General features: G+C 40.7%; 1 protein-coding gene across 3 annotated transcripts in view; it reads right to left on the reverse strand.

Annotated features, from left to right (window-relative positions):
- The window catches only part of YTHDC2 (YTH N6-methyladenosine RNA binding protein C2), a 56,214-nt gene extending 39,883 nt beyond the window's left edge, over positions 1-16,331 (reverse strand). For all 3 annotated transcript variants that reach the window (XM_075931998.2, XM_075931997.2, XM_075931996.2), the window contains exons 1-7: positions 16,021-16,331; positions 13,926-14,016; positions 11,980-12,176; positions 7,824-8,023; positions 7,067-7,233; positions 4,398-4,500; positions 2,435-2,591 (exon numbers count right to left, since the gene is read on the reverse strand). In XM_075931998.2, the coding sequence (XP_075788113.1) occupies positions 2,435-2,591; positions 4,398-4,500; positions 7,067-7,233; positions 7,824-8,023; positions 11,980-12,176; positions 13,926-14,016; positions 16,021-16,204 (1,099 nt within the window). In that variant the 5' untranslated portion in view covers positions 16,205-16,331. The remainder of the gene's footprint in view (positions 1-2,434; positions 2,592-4,397; positions 4,501-7,066; positions 7,234-7,823; positions 8,024-11,979; positions 12,177-13,925; positions 14,017-16,020) is intronic.
- Between the last annotated feature and the right edge of the window lie 6,912 nt (positions 16,332-23,243).

Consider the following 23,243-nt stretch of genomic DNA (forward strand, 5'->3'; position numbering starts at 1 on the left):
AATTAACTCAGGAACCAATCCCTGCAACAAACCTTGGTGCCAACTCTGCCCACATATCTACACCAGCGACACCATCACAGGACCTCACTAGATAAGCCACACTATCACTGGCTCATTCACCTGCACATCTACCAATGTAATATTCGCCATCATGTGCCAGCAATACTCCTCTGCTATATACACTGGCCAAACTGGACAGTCCCTACGCAAAAGAATAAACCGACAGAAATCCGATATTAGGAATGGAAATATACAAAAACCTGTAGGAGAACGCTTCAATCTCCCTGGACACACAATAGCAGATTTAAAGGTAGCCATCCTGCAGCAAAAAAACTTCAAGACCAGACTTCAGAGAGAAACTGCTGAGCTGCAGTTCATCTGCAAATTTGACACCATCAGCTCAGGATTAAACAAAGACTGTGAATGGCTAGCCAATTACAAAAGCAGTTTCTCCTCTCTTGGTGTTCACACCACCAGATCAGCTGATAGAAGTGGGCCTCATCCTCCCTGACTGAATTTACCTCATTATCTCTAGCCTGATTCTTCCCTGCATTTTTATACCTGCCTCTGGAAATTTCCAGTACATGCATCTGACAAAGAGGGTCTTTGCCCACAAAAACTTATGCTCCAATACATCTGTTAGCCTACAATGTGCTATAGGACTCCTTGTCGCTTTTGCACGGCTAACACGGCTACCTCTCTGACACCTGCTTATGAATGCAAATAAACTGGGGTTAGCTCAAACATTTTTTGATTCAGGAAGCAGTTCAATTTTTCTGACTGCTTTTATTGTTCAATGATACCTTTATATGCGTTGTATTGATGAAGGATAATATGGTTACTGTTTCCCCTTCTAACTGAGTTTATCCCTCCATAAATCAGGCCTAACACATTCTCTTCTTACTCTAATAACCAGGGCTCGCCGAACCGCGGCGAGCCCCACCCGCCAGCCGCACTGTCCAGCGATCTGCACATGTGCAGATCGCCCGAACCCAGCTCTTCCGGGTTGTAATCTACTCGCCACGGGCTTGTAGATTACATAGTTTGTCGAGCCCTGCTAATAACGTGTAGTAACAATTTATAAGCCCACTATGATAAATATGAGATCTTGCAAGAATGGGAACTTTCAAAGAATAGTATACAGGCAGTCCCCGGGTTACGTACAAGATAGGAACTGTAGGTTTGTTCTTAAGTTGAATTTGTATGTAAGTCGGAACTGGTACATATTGTAGGGGAAACTCTAGCCAAACATTTCTCCAGAGCTCAGTTTTATTCTCACTTCCCTCAGTCCTTTATTCTCAAGCTGAGGTGTCTGCTGAGAAAAGCCGCTCCACGTCTCCCTGGTCTGCTGGGGGGCACGCTAGCTTCGCTTCTCCATGGTCTGCTGGGGGAAAGCAGCTAGTGCGGGGCTGCCTCACCCAGTTTGTAAGTAGGGATCCGATGTAAGTCGGATCCATGTAACCCGGGGACTGCCTGTATTAAGAAGTAGTGGCCTCATGGGATAGTCCTAGTTTGAGGGCAAGATACGGTCTGAGGGCCAGATCCAACCCATGGGCTGCCTCGCTGGAAGCCTCAGGCACAGAGCAGCCAGCTGCTTCAGAGCAACTCCACATTGCTTTAAGATGCTGGCTGCTTCACATGCCACTTTACTCTGGGTGCCGGGGAAAACCGGCCAATGGAAACTGACAGATTTCATGCAAAGCCTCCCTCTCCCCCAAACACCTGGAGATGAAAGCCACAGGAAGCAGCATGGAGCTGCAGCAGGCAGGGAGCCTGCCTTAGGGCTACTGGCTGGGAGCCATCTAAGTAAGCACCTCCTGGCCACAGCTTGCCTCTAGCACCCCAGGCCGTTCTTCCCCTGCAACTCCCTTCCCCAGATCACCACCCTCTCCTTCCCCAAACCCTCTATACTCCCCTCCTTTAGGTCACCACTCCTTCCCAGATCCTGCACCCCCTCCTACACCTCCTTCCCCGGGCCATAAATTACATAGAAAAATAAAACTATGGGATTTCCTCTCAAAAACCAGCTAAATTTTTTACACTTGGAAGTCTGGATTAAAACCTTATCAATACAACATGGCAGGAATTACCCACTCAAAGTTGCTTCTAATTTTCTCTGCATAAAGCTGGACTTGTTTTCTTGTCTTTTATATCCTGCTTTATTCCTTTACCACTAAACTACACAAAAAAATATAAAAATTTTCCGTAAAATACACTAATCTGGAATGGTTATAGAAATGTTTCAAAATCCAGCAATTTAAGGAATGCAGATCAGAATACCATTTCAACTCTGATTTACTTAAGTATCCTTGATTAAATAAACCTTTATTCAATTACATTATGTTTTAATGTGATACTTTTATTTTCCTATCTAGAATTTGTCTTTAAAATTTGTGAGATTTAATACTTGTGCATACACAATTATTTGACTTACTGTGTATCACTGGGCAGCTTCCAAAATATCTGATAAATAGATTCACATCGAGGGCAGCACTAGAAAGAATCAATTTCAGAGTTGTCTGTTTTTGCAATATGTCTCTTAACTTTGTTAGCAAGAAATCACTGAATCGATCCCTCTCATGTACTTCATCCTGTAATAAGCAGAAAAAGGACAAATCCCAGATTCAGGATGAAAGTTTGGGAAAACTGTACCTTTCCTAATCTGTACAGTTGGCCAATAAGTTACACAAGTATTTGACAAAAAGGGAATACCTTTTTAATAGCGTTAAGCAAAAAAAAGCTGTAAAAAAAGGCTTTTCCACAGCTTTCAGACCAGAAATTCAGCTGCTAAATCTCATTATTAAAGATAACGCATGATTCACAAAACACAGCTAGATTTTCAGATCTTCAATTACATGTTCAGACTGGCAGTTGCAAAACATCTCCTTCTCCCTAAAGGAATCTGATCTGGAAATCACTGAGACAAACTAGGATCCCCATAATTTTATTTTTGTAAAATAACTTTTCAGAGTTTATCAGTATTTACCTTAAGAACATACAAACAAAAGTCACACAATCTTCAATGAAAGATAATTTAGTCACAGATAGCTGACCTGTACAAAGTATATATACTGTGTAACTTTTTCTAAGAAGTCAAATAAATCAGAACTACTAAATTCTGAACATATCTTGCTCTATGTAACCATATGTCCTTATGATTGTTACCTCTGTTGTTCTCTTTTATAATATGAAGCAAGACACAAATAATTAGTTTAAGCTCCTTAGCTCAGGGACTTTTCTATATGTTTGTGCAGTAATTCGCACAAATAGGGCCATGGTCCTGAATGAAGTCCTTTAAGTACTACTGTAGTGCTACTACAATTACTTCTACTAATACCAACTCCTGCTTACAGATTCCAACAACCCAAAATAATGAATTTAAGAGATCCACAAGCATTTAACACAATGTTCTACTTAACTCTGTTCTTGCAAGTGAGAAGGATGCTAAAATTATCACAAATCCTGAGCTCTTAAGGGTACAGCTACACTGCATTGCTATTTCGGGATACCGGAAGTATCCCAAAATAGCAACGCTGTGTCCAAGGAACGCGTCCACTATTTTGAATTTTTTTTTTTAATTAACGGACATTCTTTCGCCATCCCTGTAAATCTCATTCTATGAGAAATAAGGGATGGCTTGAAAGAGCACTTTATTTCGAAATTTGGCGCCATGTAGCTGTGCCAAATTTCGAAATAGCCTCTTTCGAAATGAAATTAAAAAATACGCAATTTGTGTAGCGCAAATTGCATATCTTTTTTCAATTTTACAGTGCAGTCTAGACGTAACCTAAATGACTAAGAACTTAGTTCTGAGCTCTCTGGCCTCTAGGAAGAAAAGCTCTTAAATACATACTTAACCGTAAGCATACAAATATCTCACTATCACCACACACAAATTGCAATGGGACAAATCACACGCTTAAGTGATTTGCAGAATAAAGACCAGAATGCTCATCATTTTGAAGTACAGAATACTTATAGAAGTGTTGCTTTGATTTAGACTGCAAATAGAAACACAAGACATGGAATTCAGATATAGATTCATCAGACTCCACAGTTACTATATAAGCTGTCCTAAGACTTACTGTATTTAGCCCCAAAGGATGTTGCAAACAATTCAGGATTCTATCCTCCCTGCAATACATCTGTGTACTCCTATTAATTTCAAACACCACCTGAGCTCAAACTGGCAGGCAGCATTTTTAATGCAGAAAAACATAAGTATACATACTACAAATGCAGCAAATACAGTATTCATTGTTTATATTCTGTTCAGCTGACATGAATATTTGAGGCTAGTATAATATAAAGACAATTAATGAGAAAAAATAAAGCCTGATTTCAAGTTGTCAAGGACTCTGTAATGTCACTCTGTATGAATACCTAAGGGTTCTTACCACAATAACATGAGTCACAGTTGATAGTGTGCTGTCTCCTGCCATTAGCGTGCGAAGTAGTACACCATTAGTGCAAAATGTTAGCAGCGTCTTCGGGGAAACCCTAATTAAATAGTTATGAAACAGACATGTTCTAATTCTCTGAAATATTATAATTTATACATAATTTAAAATACGCATTATTTCATATTCTTATTAAAAATGAATGCAACTTGCTCACTAAGAAATGACTCCTTAACTTGGGTCAGATTCAAAGTAAAAAAGCCTAAGATTAGAACCTGGACAATGTACAAATATGTCAACCTGTTTAGTTATATGGAAAAAATCTACAGAATGGTCTAGTTTGTTAAAAAAATGCTCTTGAACTTTCCAGCTTTTCACGGAATAATATTTTCAACTATCAGTGCTTGAAATCAGATACGTCACACCAGCCTGGCTGGCAAGCCAGTCTTTTTTAGGCTACAACTGCACCAGAGAGCGTACAGTGTGGAGCTGCAGTAATGCAGGTGTACTGCTATAAGCTCTCAATGCGACCACTCTAAGCAGATGGGAGAGAGCTCTCCTGTCAGCTTAACTAACCCAGTCCTACACTGGTGATTAGGTCGGTGCAACTTACATCGCTTGGACAACATAAGTTATGCCACAGTAAGTGATTGTGTAGACATAGCCAAAGGGGGGCTGTATCTTATTCTCCAGAATCTCAGCTCCATGTCATCAGTTCCCATGTGATTATATTATTATTATCTGCAAAACTGAATTGCACTCAGATGTTATTTTGGTGTCCCCAATAGGCAGAGCTAGCTGTGTGAGGAGATTGCACTACTTTTTCCCCCCACCAATTCAAGGCCCAACAAATGCCTGACTAACATCCACCTCTAGCAATATACACAAAGCGCAGCAGCAAAGGGAGACACACAGGATAACAGAGCAGAGAATTCATTCAGCCTCTCAAAAGGAAGACAGCTCATGAAACCAGCCGAAAGGTATATTCTCTCCATCCCTAATCTACTTCTGTTCAGATTCCAAATCTGAAACAGCCTCTTTAACTTCTGATTCTGGGTAGTCCCTAGTCACATACTACCTAACAGAACTTTTAAAAAATTACTTTTCATCTCCAATACTCCCTTGTCTTGTCATTATTGTTGGAAATTCCACTATCCTCTCTGTCTCTTTCCCATTCAAGCTCCTTCTAGAAAACAGTTAGGCTGTGTCTACACTGGCACCCTTTTCCGTAAAAGGGATGCTAATGAAACACTTCGGAATTGCAAATTCCGCGGGGGATTTAAATATCTCCCGCGGCATTTGCATGAACATGGCTGCCACTTTTTTCCAGCTCGGGGTTTTGCCGGAGAAAAGCGCCAGTCTAGACGGGATCTTGCGGAAAATAAGCCCTTTTCCAGAAGATCCCTTATTCCTACCTGAAAGTTTATATTCTGTTTATATTCTACTTGAATTTGCAATTCCGAAGTGTCTCATTAGCATCCCTTTTACGGAAAAGGGTGCCAGTGTAGACAAAGCCTTATTGTTTTAGGAGATATTTCCTAGGAAAACATGTGCTCCTATCTATCCCTGCCACCAAACCCTACAGAAACTAATTGCCCCTCCTCTCAGGTACCGCAACCGCCTCTTTTCTGGCCTGCCAGAAACTAATCTTGCCCAAGCCCTCTTCAGACTGTTAAAACACTAATGCAAGTCAATCATCCATTGTACTTGCTATTTTCATAATCATCAGCCCTTCTTAAAAACCCTTCATCAGCTGCCTGTGACTTTCTGCACCAAATGTATGCCTCAGTATTCACCTTCAAGGTCACCTAGCTCCTTTATTCCTCTACTTTTGTTGCTTTCTGCACTTACCTTAGCACCTCCACTACACTCATGCTGTAAAAAGCCCATAGTGTCCTCGTCCCACTTGATTCCTCACTACCTTCTGTAGGACACCATATACCTGGAACCACCCCATTCTCTGTTCACCATACATCCAAACACTCTTTTTCCCCATTTGAAAAAAACACACACACACGTCGCATAACAGTCTAATAAACCTCCTGCTGAAAAGTACTAGGTAATTAAAATAAAAATAAAAATGAACAAAACATAAAAAAACCACAAGGCAAGGTCTCAACTGATTTTTGTTTCCCCACTGTTTTCTACACTTTTAAATATTATTCAGTATATATTACATTAAATTATTTAGGACAACGCCCTGTCTTCGGCAGAGCTCCTAAAACTTTTAGAACTATACAAATAATGAATAAAATATGTTTTTATTTTCACTAAAATAGATTGAGTTTTGTGCTTGAGAAAAAACTTAGGTCTTCATTTCATCAAATGTTTATTTCCAGATCAAACTAAGGCTCACTTTTTGTGTCAGCAGAGATGTTTATTCTACCACCAGAAAGTGCAATCTATGCAAACAAAATTCTGTGTTTTGCACCTTCATGGTGTCTGATCAGAAGGAACTTGATGTTTTACACTTTACACAATATCTGTGTTTAATCGATCATTTATTATGCAGCATCACATATAAGAATGTTGCTTATGTCACTTAAATTACCTAAGATTAGCTGCCAGGAGGAACTTAAAATCTAACTTTTCTTCAAAGAGTTAGATTCAGGCATAGAAAAATGAAGGAAAGGGTTTGTTTAACATAATGATTAATAATTTTTTACCTGCTTTCTAATCGGATCTGATAGCCAATAGTCTGGCCAATTTTTTCTCTTCTTTCTGCAGCAACCCTTTCAGCCACAGCAATAGCTGCTAAACGTCTTGGCTGAGTGCAAAATATGCGACAAGGAATTCCATTTTTGTAGCAATCATCAAGAAGAAACTGAGGAATCTAAAAGAAAAAGGGTGTTTTTTAATTTGATAATATTGCAACCTTCCTATCTTTGCAAACACAATATATAACTGTGCAGCATTATTGATTAAAGCAGTTTATATTGACCCTCATGTTATAAAGAGGAAGATTCAGTGTGTAATAACTCATTGCAACTCTCTTTTAATTATTTATGTTAGTGTATTTGGGTGTTTAATACGGGTACTCCGCATAGAGGCAGATCGCTATAAACCACTAAAGAGAAGGACAAGTGGTGAAAGGTATAGGAACTCATGGCTGTCTGCTCTCTCCTCTGTCATGTATTATTGAGGGGAAGTTCACAACTCTATATTATAAACCAGGTGTTTATATTAAATAGATAATATTTCAACTGTAGTAGATAGAAAACGTGATTTCTTTTAATGGAGAACATTTCCACATTTATTTTAAATGGAGAACAGGCCAATGAACAGCCGATAGCGTAATAAGAAGAGACCCCAGTTAAATATTGTTCAGGAATTCATTTTGACACACAGAGAACACATATGCTTAGTCCAGCAGTATACACAACTAATTCTGTCCTTTTAATTTCATTAAGCAAAAAGACATACCTGAGTTGTTTTTCCTGATCCAGTTTCTCCCACAATCAGAACAACTTTATTTTCTTTAATAATTCTGACAATTTCTTCCTGTTTTTCAAAAACTGGCAGAGATTGCCTAAAGGAATCAAATTCAGATTCCCCCCTTTTCACGGGAATCTGAGGGATGCCATTGTTAAGTCGCCCACTTGTCTTACTCATTTCTCTGTTCTCTGAGAAAAAACAGAATTAATGGCATAGTGTTAAAGGTGTCCCCAAAAATGCTATAGCTCAATGCAAAGCTGAATACGGACAATTTTAGAATCCTCTGTATTAATAAAATAACACCACATACTGCACTAACATGATCCATTTTGGTCAATTTCATGAGCAAAGGATTTTAAAATCATAACTTTCATGTCTTCAGCTATTTAAATATGAAATTTCAGAGTGTTATAACTATAGCGATCTGGATACAAAAAGGAGCTGTGAAGTGGGTTGCAAGGTTATTGGGGGAAGTTGTGATATTGCTATACCTACTTCTAAGCTGCTGCCGGCAACAACACTGCATTCAAAGCAGGGCAGATGGACAGCAGTGGCTGCTGGCTGGAAGCTCAGCTCTGAAGGCAGAACTGCTGCCAGCAGCACTGCAGATGTAAAGATGGTATGGTCATCCTTATTTCTGTGCTGCTGCTGGCAGGATGCTGCCTTCCGAGCTAGGCCTCAGGCTAACAGCCGCTGATGTCTGATACCTGGATCTGATAACAATGCAGAAGTACCGTAAATTAGCAAATATAACCCGCATCTATGTATAACATGCACTCGTGTATTACCCGCGGGTTTTTTTTCATGAGTAAAAAAAGTCTTAGATTACCCGCGAACGTACATAACCCGCAGGTAATGAAGGTAATAAACTGCTAATGAACCACAGCTGAGGCCGCTGAGCAATAAGTACTACCCTATTACTGGTATGTAAGCCCTATGAACCACACTGTTTTAAAACCTCTTCAGTTTATAACAAAATATTTGTAAGGATGCCTAAACGCAAATCATATACATCCAATATTAAATTATCTGTTTTGACATATGCAAAAGAAAATGGCAATAGAGTAGCAGGGAGAAAATTTTCCGTCAACGAAAAGTCTGTTCGGGAGTAGAGAAAAGAAGAAGCAGAGATTGAGAAATTAAATCCTCAGAAAAGAGTGCGCCAAGGAAAGAAAGCCAAATTGCCAAAACTAGAAGAAAATCTGGTGAAGTGGGTTCTTACATAGAGAGATAGCCAACGTGCGGTGTCAACGGTAGCCATAAAGCTCAAGGCTCAACTTATTGCTGTGGAGATGAAAATCAATGTTTTTAAAGGGAGCTCAGGTAACTGGGTTTACAAATTTATGAAAAGAAACAACCTTTCAGTTCGAGCACGGACATCTGTTGGGCAACGGCTTCCTGATGAATGGAAGAAGATGGGTGATTTTAAATATTTTGTCCATAAAGAAATTAACCAGCTGGGCTTGAAACCAAATAACATCAGTAATATGGACAACGTGCCCATGTTCTTTGATATACCCGCAACTCGGTCTGTTGCAGCAACTGGAGTGAAGACAGTCAGTTTAGCAACCACAGGTCATGAACGCACCTGTTTTACGGTTGTCTTGGCATGCACGGCAAGTGGTGAGAAATTAAAACCCACGGTAATTTTTAAGAGGGTGACGATGCCTCGAGAAAAACTACAAGCCGGAGTTTCAGGGGTCTGTAACAAAAAGGGCTGGATGAACACAGATGTGATGAAGACGTGGACAGACAGCTGCTTTTGTGCATTAAAAGACAGTTTTTTTAATCCAAAATCTCTGCTACTTTTAGATGCCTTGGCCACCCATAAAGAAACTTTGGTTCAAAAACATATCAACACCGTGGGAGCACATATCGCCGTAATTCCAAGTGGACTGACCTGCAAGTTGCTACCGCTTGATGAGGCGGTCAACTACCCATTCAAGTGCTTCATCCATGAGGAATGGGACAATTGGATGACAAATGGGGAGCACACCTTCACTCTGGCAGATTGACAGCACCGTGCAATTTATGTGGAAGTTTGCAAATGGGTATTGGCAGCTTGGGAAAGAATAAAACCGGCTACTGTTCTCAATGGATTTCGTAAATGTAAAATTCTTCCAGAAGTCGACTTGTCTAGCTCTGAATGTGACTACGATAGCGATTCTGACACAGCACCACAGACCTCAACCATCACCGAAGCACGACTAGCCGAGGTTATGGAAGTTTTTCAAGACAGCGAGTATGATGAAAGTTTTGACGGTTTTGAAAACTCAGACGCTGAGGAGGAGGACGCTAGTTCTGACTCAAGTGATACAGAATAAACTTATTCAGCACGCAGCATGTACTATTTATTTTATGACAATGCGTAGATGGATTTTTTTTAAACTTTAATTTTTTAAAATTGTATTATAAATTTATTTATTTTTTAGTAGCTTCACAGTAAGTAATGTTTTAACTTTTAGGCTGTTTCTAGACTGACATGATTTTCCGGAAATGCTTTTAACAGAAAAGTTTTCCGTTAAAAGCATTTTTGGAAAAGAGCGTCTAGATTGGCACGGACGCTTTTCCGCAAAAGCACTTTTTGCGGAAAAGCGTCCGTGGCCAATCTAGACGCGCTTTTGCGCAAAAAAAGCCCCGATCGCCATTTTTACGATCGGGGCTTTTTTGCGCAAAACAAATCTCAGCTGTCTACACTGGCCCTTTTGAGCAAAAGTTTTGCGCAAAAGGGACTTTTGCCCGAACGGGAGCAGCATAGGATTTCCGCAAAAAGCACTGATTTCTTACAGTAGGAAGTCAGTGCTTTTGTGGAAATTCAAGTGGCCAGTGTAGACAGCTGGCAAGTTTTTCCAGAAAAGCACCTGATTTTCTGGAAAAACTGGCCAGTCTAGACACAGCCTTAATGTATTTTAGTACTCACAACAACACTGCCGCTCTTATTAAATTGAAGATGCTGATTTTATCATGTTGGTCTGGTATTCTTTTAATTTGAGTAAAAATCAGCTTGTATAAGATGCAGACATGTATACCCCGCGGTGGAGGGCGGGGGGTGTTGCAAAAATGTGTATAACCCGCAAGTTATATTCGCTAATTCACGGTAATAGTAGCAACCCTCTTAAAATAATGCCCTCCCGCCCCCTTTACAAACTCCTTTTTCGGTTAGATCCCCTGTTCAAGAAACACTTGTCTCCCCTGGGAAGTCTATATACTAAAAGACAAGATTTCACTGAGGGATAGATGAGTTTTCATGCTCTATGATGCATTTTTCATAACTGTGAAACTGGTAGGGCTCTAACCATAAACATGCAAGGATCACAAAAATGTTTCACACAAAAGGTTATTCTGCAAGAGTGCCTAAAACCAATTTATATTGATTACTATTGAATAAACTTAATTCTATGAAGGTTTTCATGCATCCTGCAAAACATCAGTTTTAGTATAAGATTACTATGACTGTCACATCTAACTTTTAAGAAACACCCTCATACTAGGAAAAAGTCAGAAGATGCAAATTCAGTACAAACTTGAGCCCTTTATTTCCACTTCTTGACACAGGCCACCAGGTTGACCTGGACAGGAACAAACAATTGGGTAAGCAGGTTCAATAGGTAAATACACTTACTGTTTGTGTACTATTGTATCAAGGCATACACACCCATCCTCATAAAGGACTGCCACCCAGCTATTGAACCATGACTTCCAACCACATAAAACTCATGTCTTATTAACCTTAATATAATATGACCTTAAGACTATCAAAAGACATGCAGTATTTAGAACATAATCCTCATAAAAGCTGAAATGCAAAGGAAGAAGAATTTTCTGTGCACTAGACCAAACCTCCTACACAGAAAACCACCTAAGGCCTCATAGCTGAATACATGTTCAAGTAACAAATCTTTTAAAAAGTCAGTGTTCTGGCATAAGTAATTTATCAAATGTGTGTTTTAACTCGTTCTCTCAGTTAGAGATTTAAGAAGTCTGAATTGTAAACTCTGTATGTTACAGACCATGTCTACAATGGGAATATTTTCAATGGAACACAAATATTCCTTCTTATTTTAATAGGAAACTGTCAATAATAGAAAACAACATTTTTCACATTATGGATTAAGAAACTCTTATCAGATTATACTACACATACCAGCTTCAACAGCAAAAACATTTCCTCGTTCTGTTTTTGGTAGAAGTTCAGTGCGTTCTTTATTGGTCACAGGAAATCTCTGAATTAGGCTTCTAATTGCATGCTTTGTATTGGGTGTCAAACTACATGCCATTACAGTACGAGCCAATTCTGATCCATCTTTCTTCTTAATGGTTAAATATCTATTTGCTCCTTTGCTGAAAGAGATAGGAATTTTTTCATTTAGCTAAGCAGCAATCATTTTACCTATACTTACAGATCTTCTGACAATTTACTCCTAAATTGCATTAAGGTAATCTACAAAAAATGTAAGTCTAATAACATATCAAACACCACAAAAAATACAGAATAAGAAAAACACCCAGCACATTATTAATTTAAGAGATCCAAAAGGATGTCTAACAAAAACATCAACCTGGTTTTATGACCTGTTATTATCTCAGTGGCATATTTCCAAAGGGGTTTTTCAGTTATTATGTGTTGTATTTTGATTCTCAAAGAAACTGCTGTTCTATTTGCTTCTTAATACAATTTATAAATTCCATATCCTGCCACCTCCCACCCCCAGTGCCCACAAAAATCGTTAGATTTCTGTTTCAAAGGGTTTTTTAATTTTAATGAGTAAAAATATCTTTAATAGTACTCCATATTTTCATGAATCAGAGATCATGATAAAATGTTTAAAACTGATATTATTTCTACTGCAAAATAAATCAAATTCCATCTAATCATTTACATTACTTGAACAGCACATCATACTTACCTCAGAAGGCTAAAACTTACTCAAATTTTATCTAAAAAAGTGGTTAAAAAGCATGTGTCAAGTGAATGTCTAAGTAGCAGTTTAAAATTAAAATAAATGGCACATTTCAAGAAGAAAAGTTAATAAACCTAGTGACTTCACTTTCTCACTGGCATAAATTCTACCATCCACATCTATTTATGAAATACATGATTGCTACTACTACAATTATTTATATAGATACTCCTGTTCAAGGAATTGCTGTGTACAGAATTTTAAGTAATACCAAAAGATACTATAAGTGAATTTTATAAAAATGTTGATCTCCTGTTCTGAAGTATCAATTTTACTGTCAGGATTCAGGAAGACATTTTAAACTCAGCAAAAGCAGTTAAGAGTGATGATTAAGCAGTCGTGATGAGGCTTTTGGACCTTGACGGTTCACCTTCAGAAGTTATTTCAAGAATCATAGGAAGAAAAAAGACTGAGTTTGAGCAAAACATTTCTTAGGATACTTCCAACAGAACTATCAGCAAATCCAGATTTTTATATCCCTTATATATACTTTGATCTGTTTTTCTTCTATTGGGTGACCCTACAACTTCTGGACCTTGATCAGCTTCTGTTTATCTCTATGTCAAAGGGGTTCTCTGAATGAAGATCTCTCCTTTTCTACTTACAAGGTTGGCATGTGGAACAACTGGGGGAGTAAATCCATCCCTGCAGTACCTACTTCCTCCATTACTCTGTACAGATGCTCTTCTGTAGATACTCCCACAAATTTCTAGGAGGAAAAGAGGTGCTGCTCTCAATAATACTGTCCCTTATCAAGCTCCCAGATTCCATCCAGAATCTTGGTCAGGAGGTAATATAGTTCAGAAAAGAATGACTCCTGGCTGTGTGTGCAGAGTCCTTACTTCGTAAATTTCATGGATCCATAAGGTAGAGAATGGGGGCAAGGCTTCCTAAACCGTACAGGTTACAAATTTCTTTGACTACAGAAATAGCACTCAAAGAGCCCTGCAAGGAATCTCAGTATCTCCTCCCTAACTAGATACTCCTCAAAAGTTGTTCCCTGGAAAAGAATAAATGATCTGGTCCTCCACCCAGGTACAATAAAAATCAGAAGTATAAATTGCCTTTTAAAGAGACTCTTGGACCATCATTTTCAGTAATTAAAATGACTAACTTCACAGTAACTTACCCTTTACTTTTCGAAATCAGACCAAGAGACTGACTGAGTCGGTGAATAAATGCTCTTTCAGTACTAGTCAAAGAAGAAGGAAATTCCATTTCTAGAAACAAAAACAAATCAGCAGATATAACATCACATAACTAACATACTACTTCTTTCCTATTTCAAACAAAATGAAAATATTTGCTTGTTTTCACATGGAAATACGCAATCTCACCAAGAAATCATATGCACAGATCTCTAATCTGCAGAGTTGATAAAAATTGATTTTTTTAAATTTAAATCAGATTTACTGATTTTTTAAAAATAATCATTAAAATACTAAATTTCTAATTTAAAACTAACAGTTACAATTAAATCTTATCACAATCATGCTATACATATGCTTGCAGTCTTATAAAAGTGAATTAATGGCTCTACTGTATCCAGCCTAACTACTAGCTCTTGCTTCTTGAAACTTACGTGCTGTCGATTTCTGTTTCTCAACAGATTAGAAAGTAACATGTTCAAAGAAAGCTACAACCTAGACAGGACTGATTTAGATCTGTGCTTATTTGGTGGAGTTCCCTGGCCACGTATGGTAGAGATTAGTTAAGACATTGTCTTACAGACAATATGAAGGAAAGGACGGAAGCAACGTAGATAGGAACAGGGGAGTGGACCAAAATGAAAAAGGGAAGACATTATTCAACACACCCACAGCTTCTCATATTCCCCCACATTTTTGCCACAGAAAAACTGACACACTATTTGGGAATACTTTGAAGAAATTAATTCCCTGTGGGAAAAAGGATAAAGTATAAGCAGTGCAAGAAGATGATCCAAGGCCTAGCTGCAAGAATTAAAATATCATACGGTAGACTGCATGTTGGGAGAAAACTAAGTGAAGATGTGGATATGGCTGAGTGAATCAGCTGGTTAGTAACGTAAATAATTCACTTTGCAATGCATCATTCTTCAAGAAACTCCCTATGCCTTTTAGAAGAAGGGTGATATGACAAGTAAATTCCCAAGCTGTTTACTGTGTTGGATGTTGCTAGAAAACAAGTTTAGTTAACTAAACAAGCTATAAGGATTAGCTAAACTAGGTTTAGAACCACGGAGTGTCATTTTCTTATTTTGTATTACATAATACATGCCCTTTATGTTGGAATATCATAGCCACAAACCCATAATGGTGATGCCATATGTTTATTCCTATTTTACTTCAGCCTAATTCAGCTTTTCTAAAGGAACCCCATTCTATATTTGTATTCTCAAAAAACAGAAATTGGGCTTACTCCACAATTAAGTGTATTCTAAGCAGTCAGTCTTAGGTTTTTTGGTAACTTGACTTAAATCAATGATTTAAATAAATTCCATTCTGCTAAACTACAACAAATTAATCTAAACCTCCCAAAAGGGGAGGCAAATCTGTACATGTCACTAACGAAATATAACTATATTCCGCTTACATATATAAAATCCATGCTACTACTTCCAGTAGGGATTCTTAGCTTTTTCCAAGCATCTAGTCATTTGCCAGGCCCAGGTCAGATCTTAGCAAAACCAGTGCCAGGGAACCATGTCCATCATTCACCCTTGAATGCTTTGGCCAATATGGCAGTTAGGCAATTCAAGGACTGGGTATAGGAGGCTCATAAACTGGGCTAGAGCTCACACAACTGACGGGGATAAAAGATGCAGTAAGCATCCATGGCACTTCAAAAGGTAACAGGGTGGCACTGAGCTTCATTAAATGGGCAGTGTCTGCCAGTCAAAAACGCATAAAAGCACTTGAGACACATATAGCGCAAACGTGACTCGCTACCAGACCCATCACCCTAAATTCACCTCAATAGCGACTCCTGTCAGTGTCAATAGCTACAGCCGGCTTCCCAAAATAAGAGCCCCAGGGTGTCCTCAGAGCGCTTCAGCCACGTGAACGGGGGCAGCAGTGTGTTGTAACATACCTCCCCCGCCACCTCTCACCCGGCCCCCACTCCCCACTCCCCTGCCCAGGTCAACTCACATCCCCAGCCCTACCCCGCCCCCCTCAAGCCCTGACCGGGAATCCCTCCCGGCTCCCTCCCAGGGGCCTCCCCATCAGCCCGGCCGCGGTCACCTCTCTGGTCCCCGTAGCGGAACCGCTCCAGGGCGATGTTCACCGCGATCTTCACCTCCTCGTCGATGCGAATGTCCTTCAGCCCCCTGGCCCGGCCGCTGCCCGAGCCGCAGGCAGAGGCCGGGCCCCCGCCGGACAGGGCGGTGCTGGGCGGCCGGGGGGACACGCTGCTGGGCCGGGACATCTCCCCGGGAGACGCGGGGCCCCTCTGGCGGCCGGGGCGAGACGCGCGCGCACGGGACAGCCGGTGCCGGCGGCGCGGGTCTCAGAGGGAAAGTGAAAGGGGCGGGGCCAGCCGCGCAGCAATGACGTACTTGCGGGCCGGGGGCGGGACCAAAGCGGGGGAACAGAGCACCAGGCGCCTGGCAGGCTGCATGGGCGAGGTTACTTGGTAACAGGGGGAGGGGGGGAAAGGAGCGTCAATTCAATAAGCCAATCACAGTCGTCGGGGCGGCGCGCGGACGGGACTATAAAATAAGGCCACCCCTCCCCCCCATCCGTAGCCGTGTGTTCCTCCTGCGGGGCGCTCGCTAGTCGCAAGTGATTTCCCAGGGACTGCCTGTGGCTGGCTCCTCCCCACGTGCGCGGGTAGAAGCGCTGCTGCTGTTGTCTCTCGCTGTCTCCGGCGCAGGCGGGGTTAGCTTTATCCGCAGCAAATAGTCCTTGGGCTAGTTTCCTGGAGGGCCCCTTTGATGTACGACCCTTGCCACATCTATAGGCCAGTGGGGTATAGGCGCCTGTGTCACTCTTTAAATTATTCCCCTGGAACGGATTCTTACCACCTTTCTCTGTCCATACACTGCACTGTGGGCCATGGGTCCTGAGAGTGCTGCTACATACTTGTCCCTTTGCTTCCCCCTCCCACGCCCACTTAATTTGGTTTTCATTATATCCAGGTGTTAAAAGTCAGTGGGTCTCAGTAACTGTCATGGACCAGAGGAAGCTAGCTAACATCCACTATTTTCCACTAGCCTTTGCACTTTTCAGTCTACTCTACAGAGTTTCGTCAGAAAAACAGCTGTTTGTCTGACAAAACTTGAGGAACCTACATTATGCATTTTTCTGCAAGAAAATCAGAAGAACAGAGGGGGTTTTCTGGCATTGGTAATCCTCATTCTACCAGGAAGACGCCTTTTTGCAAAAGAACTCTCACAAAAAGGCATGTGTGGATGGGGAAGAGGGAGTTCTTTTGACAGAGGAGGAAAAAGCACAGGTGCCTTAGTGGCCATTCTGTCCATTGCAATCACAGCTTACATGTGAGAGAGCGTCCATTCAGTCTGGACACACTGGCTACGTCTAGACTACATGCCTCTGGTGACAGAGGCATGTAGATGAGGCCACCAGGCATAGGAAAATGAAGCGGCAATTTAAATAATCGCCGCTTCATTTAAATTTACATGGCTGCTGTGCTGAGCCGATCAGCTGTTTGATGGTTCAACGCGGTAGTCTAGACACGTGGGTGTCGACATCAAAGGCATTTGTCGACCACCCAGGTAAACCTCATTCCAGGAGGCATACCTGGGTGGTCGACAAATGCCTTTGATGTCGACACCCGCGCATCCAGACTACCGCGCTGAGCCGACAAACAGCTGATCGGCTCAGAGCGGCAGCCATGTAAATTTAAATAAAGCGTCGATTATTTAAATCGCCGATTCATTTTCCTATGCCTGGTAGCCTCATCTACATGCCTCTGTCACCAGAGGCATGTAGTCTAGATGTAGCCACTCTTTTGAAAAAGCAGATCACTTTTTCAATGTACTTTGGTTGTGTGGATGCTCTTTTTCAGAAGAAGTATTTTCAGAAGATCTCTTCTGAAAAAAGCTTCTTCTGAAAGAATCCTGTTGTCTAGATGTAGCCCCTAATAAGCCCATCCAAGCCCTTTACAATTAATTATTGGGAGAAGTTTTACAAAATGCTATATTTACTGACAACAAAATAGTGTGACTGCTTTGTTCCCTCTTGCAGATAATTGGTTAATTTTAAGAAAAGAAATATTAAGTTTTATCTGATTTGCTCAAACATCTGTCTGCTTGCTATTTATTGGGCTCATTTTCCTCTAAGTTTTACTTCATTAAATATAGGCTACGTCTACACTGGTATGATTTTCCGGAAATGCTTCTAACGGAAAAGTTTTCCATTAAAAGCATTTTCGGAAAAGCACGTCTAGATTGGCAGGACACTTTTCCGCAAAAGCACTTTTTGCGGAAAAGTGTCCGTGCCCAATCTAGACGCGCTTTTCCACAAAAAAGCCCCGATCGCCATTTTCGCTGTCTACACTGGCCCTTTTGCAAAAGATTTTCGGAAAAAGACTTTTGCCCGAACGGGAGCAGCATAGTATTTTCACAAAAGCACTGACAATCTTACATGAGATCGTCAGTGCTTTTGCAGAAATTCAAGTGGCCAGTGTAGACAGCTGCCAAGTTTTTCCAGAAAAGCGACTGCTTTTCAAGAAAAAGTAGCCAGTCTAGACACAGCCTATAATGTATAGTAAAATAATAAATTACTAGGATTGCTCATTTTTATTTAAATTGTGCTACCTGCTTCATACCCCTTCTCAGCTCCCCATATTTCATTTGTTCTATTTCAGTTCTAGTCATGTTTTTAGACTGTCATCCGGGTCTAACAAATTCACAGACATGAAAAATGTGTCACTGTTATGAAATCTGGTCTTTTGTGTGCTTTTTACCCTATACTATAGATTTGATAGGGGGTGACAGCATTTCTCAATTTCAGGGTCCCTACCCATAATGGAGTTGTAAGAGGATCACAGAATTATTTTAGGGAATCATGATATTAACATCCTTTCTTCTGTGCTGATTTCAGTACTTGGCAGCAAGAGCTGGGCTTGCAGCCAGCAGCCACTATTGTCCAGCTGCTCATCTTTGAAGGCAATGCTTCCTCCTGCAACTGCACAGAAATAAGGGTAGCAGTACCATATCTCCCTACAATAACCTTGTGATCTCACATGACTCCTTTTTTGGAGCCTTTTTGGGACTCCTTCAAATACAACACAGAAATTTCAGATTTAAATTGCTGAAATAGTGACCTTTTGCCATTTAAAAAAAATCCTGACCATGAAATTGACCAAAATGGACCATGACCATAAGAACGGCCATACTAGGTCAGACCAAAGGTCCATCTAGCCCAGTATCCTGTCTGCCAACAGTGGCTAATACCAAATGCCCTAGAAGGAGGGATCACATCAGGTAATCCTCATGTGATCCTCCCCTGTCACCCACCGCCAGAGAAACAGAGGCCAGGGACACCATTCATAGACTCATAGACTTATAGACTTTAAGGTCAGAAGGGACCATCATGATCATCTAGTCTGACCCCCTGCACAGTGCAGGCCACAGAATCTCACCCACCCCTCCCAGAATAATCCTCTCACTTATATCTCAGATATTGAAGCCTTCAAATACTTTGAAGACCCCAAGATGCAGAGAATCTTCTAGCTGTGATCTGTACCCCATGCTACAGAGGAAGGCGAAAAACCTCCAGGATCTAATCTCCATGAATCTATCTAGCTCTTTTTTGAATCCTGTTAAAGTCCTAGCCTTCACATCTGGCATGGAGTTCCACAGGTTGACTGTGCGCTGAGTGAAGAAAAATTTCTTTTTGTTTATTTTAAACCTGCTGCCTATTAATTTTATTTTGTGACCCCTAGTTCTTTATTGTGGGAATAAGTAAATAACTTTTCCTTATTCACTTTTTCCACAAAGTCATGATTTTATAGACCTCTATCATATCTCCCCTTAGTCTCCTCTTTTCTAAGATGAAAAGTCCAAGTTGTTTTAATCTCTCTTCATATGGGATCCATTCCAAACCCCTAATCATTCTTGTTGCCCTTTTCTGAACCCTTTCCAATGCCAAGATATCTTTTCTTGAAATGAAGCGACCACATCTGTATGCAGTATTCAAGATGTGTGTGTACGATGGTTTTATGCAGAGGCAATAACATATTTTCTGCCTTATTCTCTATCCCTTTTTTAATGACTCCTAACATGCTATTTGCTTTTTTGACTGTCGCTTCACACTGAGTGGATGTTTTCAGAGAACTCTCCACAATGACTCCAAGATCTTTCTCTTGAGTAGTTGTAGCCAAATTAGTTCTCATCATATTGTATATATAGTTGGGATTATTTTTTCCAGTGTGCATTACTTTACATTTATCAACATTAAATTTCATTTGCCATTTTGATCCCCAATCACTTAGTTGGGTGAGATCTTTTTGAAACTCTTCACAGTTTTCTTTGGTCTTAACAATCTTGAGCAGTTTGGTATCATCTGCAATTTTTCCACCTCACTGTTTACCCCTTTCTCTAGATCATTTATAAATAAGTGGAATAGGATAGGTCCCAGGATGGACCCTTGGGGGACCCCACTAGTTACCTCTCTTCACTCAGAAAACTTACCATTTATTCCTACTCTTTGTTTCCTGTCTTTTAAGCAGTTATCAATCCACGAAAGGACTTCCCTCTTATCCCATGACAACTTACTTTACTTAAGAGCCTTTGGTGAGGGACCTTGTCAAAGGCTTTCTCGAAATCTAAGTATACTATATCCACTGGATCCCCCTTGAACACGTTTGTAGACCCCCTCAAAGAACTCTAGCAGCTTTAAAAAACAGGACTATGTAGCAATTTAAAGACTAACAAGATGGTTTATTAGGCGATAAGCTTTCGTGGGCCAGACCCACTTCCTCAGATCAAATTGTGAAAGAAAATAGGCATGACCACATATACCAAAGGGATACAATCAAAAAAAGTGAACACGTAAAAAGGACAAATCAAATTTCAGAACAGAGGCAGGATGGGGTGGGGGCGGGAGGTAAATGTCTGTGAGCTAATGATATTAGAGGTGATAATTGGGGAAACTATCTTTGTAATTGGTAAGGTAATTATCGTCTTTGTTAAGACCCCTGCGTAAAGTGTCAAATTTAAGCATGAATGACAGTTCAGAGGTTTCTCTTTCAAGTCTGGTGTGAAAATGCCTTTGAAGCAGTATGCAGGTAATCAAGTCATTGAGACAATGCCCTTTCTGGTTGAAATGGCAAGAAGCACTGGAGACATTCCACAGAGATTTTAACAACCTACACCCCACCATCAATCTCAGCTTGGACCATTCTACACAAGAGATCCATTTCCTGGATACCACAGTACAAATCACCAATGGTAAATTAGACACCACTTTCTACAGAAAACCCACTGACTCATACAGTTACCTTCATGCCTCCAGCTCCCATCCAGAACACACCATACGATCCATCATCTATAGCCAAGCCCGTCGATACAACCGCATCTGCTCTAATCCCACTGACAGAGACCAGAAACTTCAGGATCTCTACCAAGCATTTATAAACCTCAATTACCCACCTGGAGAAATAAACAAACAAATTGAAAGAGCCAGACGAATACCCAGAAACCATCTACTTCAAGACAGACCCAAGAAAAACAATAGAACACCACTTGTCATCACCTATAGCCCTCAACTTAAACCCGTCCCACACATTATCAATAAACTACAACCTATACTAGAACACAATACTACACTCTGAGAGGTTCTGGGAGACAGACCCATAGTCTCCTACAGACAACCACCTAACCTCAGGATGATTCTTACCAACAACCACAGGATATACCACACTAATACCAACCCTGGAACTTTTCCTTGCAACAAACCCCATTGTCAGCTTTGTCCACATATTTACTCCGCTGACACCATTATTGGACCTAACCAATTGAGTTATAAGATCAAGAATACATATTCCTACTCATCTAGACTACCCTGGACTATTGTAAGGCACGGTAGCGCAGTGGGACAGGCGTATCGCCCGCTGTACCGGAGGCAGAGGAACTGCCTCCTGAAGGCCTACCGGCCCTTCCCTGACCCGACGGCAGGTGGCGCTGTGGCGGGGTGGGTAGCGCGCTACAAGAAGCCTCTGCTGATTGGCTGAGCCTTGGTAGAGGGAGGGACTTTTAGGCACTCCAGGGCTTTATAAGGCAGTGAGGAAGCAACCAAGAAGCTTATGAACAGGTGAGTGCTAACAGGGAGTTTAGAGAGGGAGTTGGGAAGGGGGTGAGGTTCTCTTGCCTTTCTTTTTAAATCCCTTTTCCAGGACAGCAGCGATGGATGCTGTTATTACCTGCACGGAGTGTGCCATGTTTGTCTTCCTCCCAGAAGAAAGAATGGATTTCACACAGTGGATTGTTTTTCCACTAACCTGAATCCAGTGCTTGTGGTTGGGTCTCATCTGGTTTGGATGAGGTCGCAAGGCTCTAATACAAAAGCCTTTAAATGCAGTATAATTCTGTGCTGCAAACTGCAATAAAACCTGGATCAAGGTTTTCATATAAACTGGTTGCTTTTCCAGCTATTACAATGCAGTTAATTAATTGGTTCAAATGTACAATGAAACTCTATAAGATGGCAAAGTAAGAATTCAACTTCAATGCTAAGAGTAGGGAACTTAGGGCTATGTTTTGCAGACCTTCCTCACTTTCGTGAGAACTTACACAGATAGTTCCACCGAAGTCAGTAAATGGTTATTAACAGGAGAAATGATAGACAGATATAGATTTTTATAGGATTAGACTAACAACTATGTCTGACTCAGCTGCTCTGTCATTCTAATTTGTTCGAAACTAGAAATGGAGACATTCATTTTGACTTATATTAAACTGACTAAACCAGTGCAAGTTTTAAAAGTTCATCTCAAACTCTAGGTTATTGATTGTGCTTTCCACTGGGGGGAGCAAATACATAAAATAAACAGAATGAAACAATCATTATAAACACAGGTGAAAAATTAAGTAGTGAGCACTATGACAAAGAGAGACCATTAAAAGGGGGGGCGGGACTTGAGAAAAATTCTAATCAAAATGATATACGCAAAGAATATATAGACACTCACTTGTTTCTGCGGGGTTGTTCGTCTTTCTAAAATATATAGCTCAGGCCCCTCATCAGCTAGAAGCTCATCTCATTGCAGGCATTTGCCTGAGGATGTCTATTGCATATCTGTATGAATGTAGGAAGTGTTATACAGCATGGGCCAGTATTCCATCCTGTGTGGCATTCTATCTCCAACAGAGACCAAGCCCCCTCCCCCTCACCAGATGCTAAACAGGAAAATGCAAGAAACAGAGCATTCTGGACAACCCGTATTTTCCTAACACCAGCAATTAATGTTCTCCAACCCAAGGCCTTAGGCCACGTCTTCA

The sequence above is a fragment of the Pelodiscus sinensis genome, chromosome 6, assembly GCF_052426305.1.
Source record: "Pelodiscus sinensis isolate ZL-2025 chromosome 6, ASM5242630v1, whole genome shotgun sequence".
Classification (NCBI taxonomy): domain Eukaryota; kingdom Metazoa; phylum Chordata; order Testudines; family Trionychidae; genus Pelodiscus; species Pelodiscus sinensis.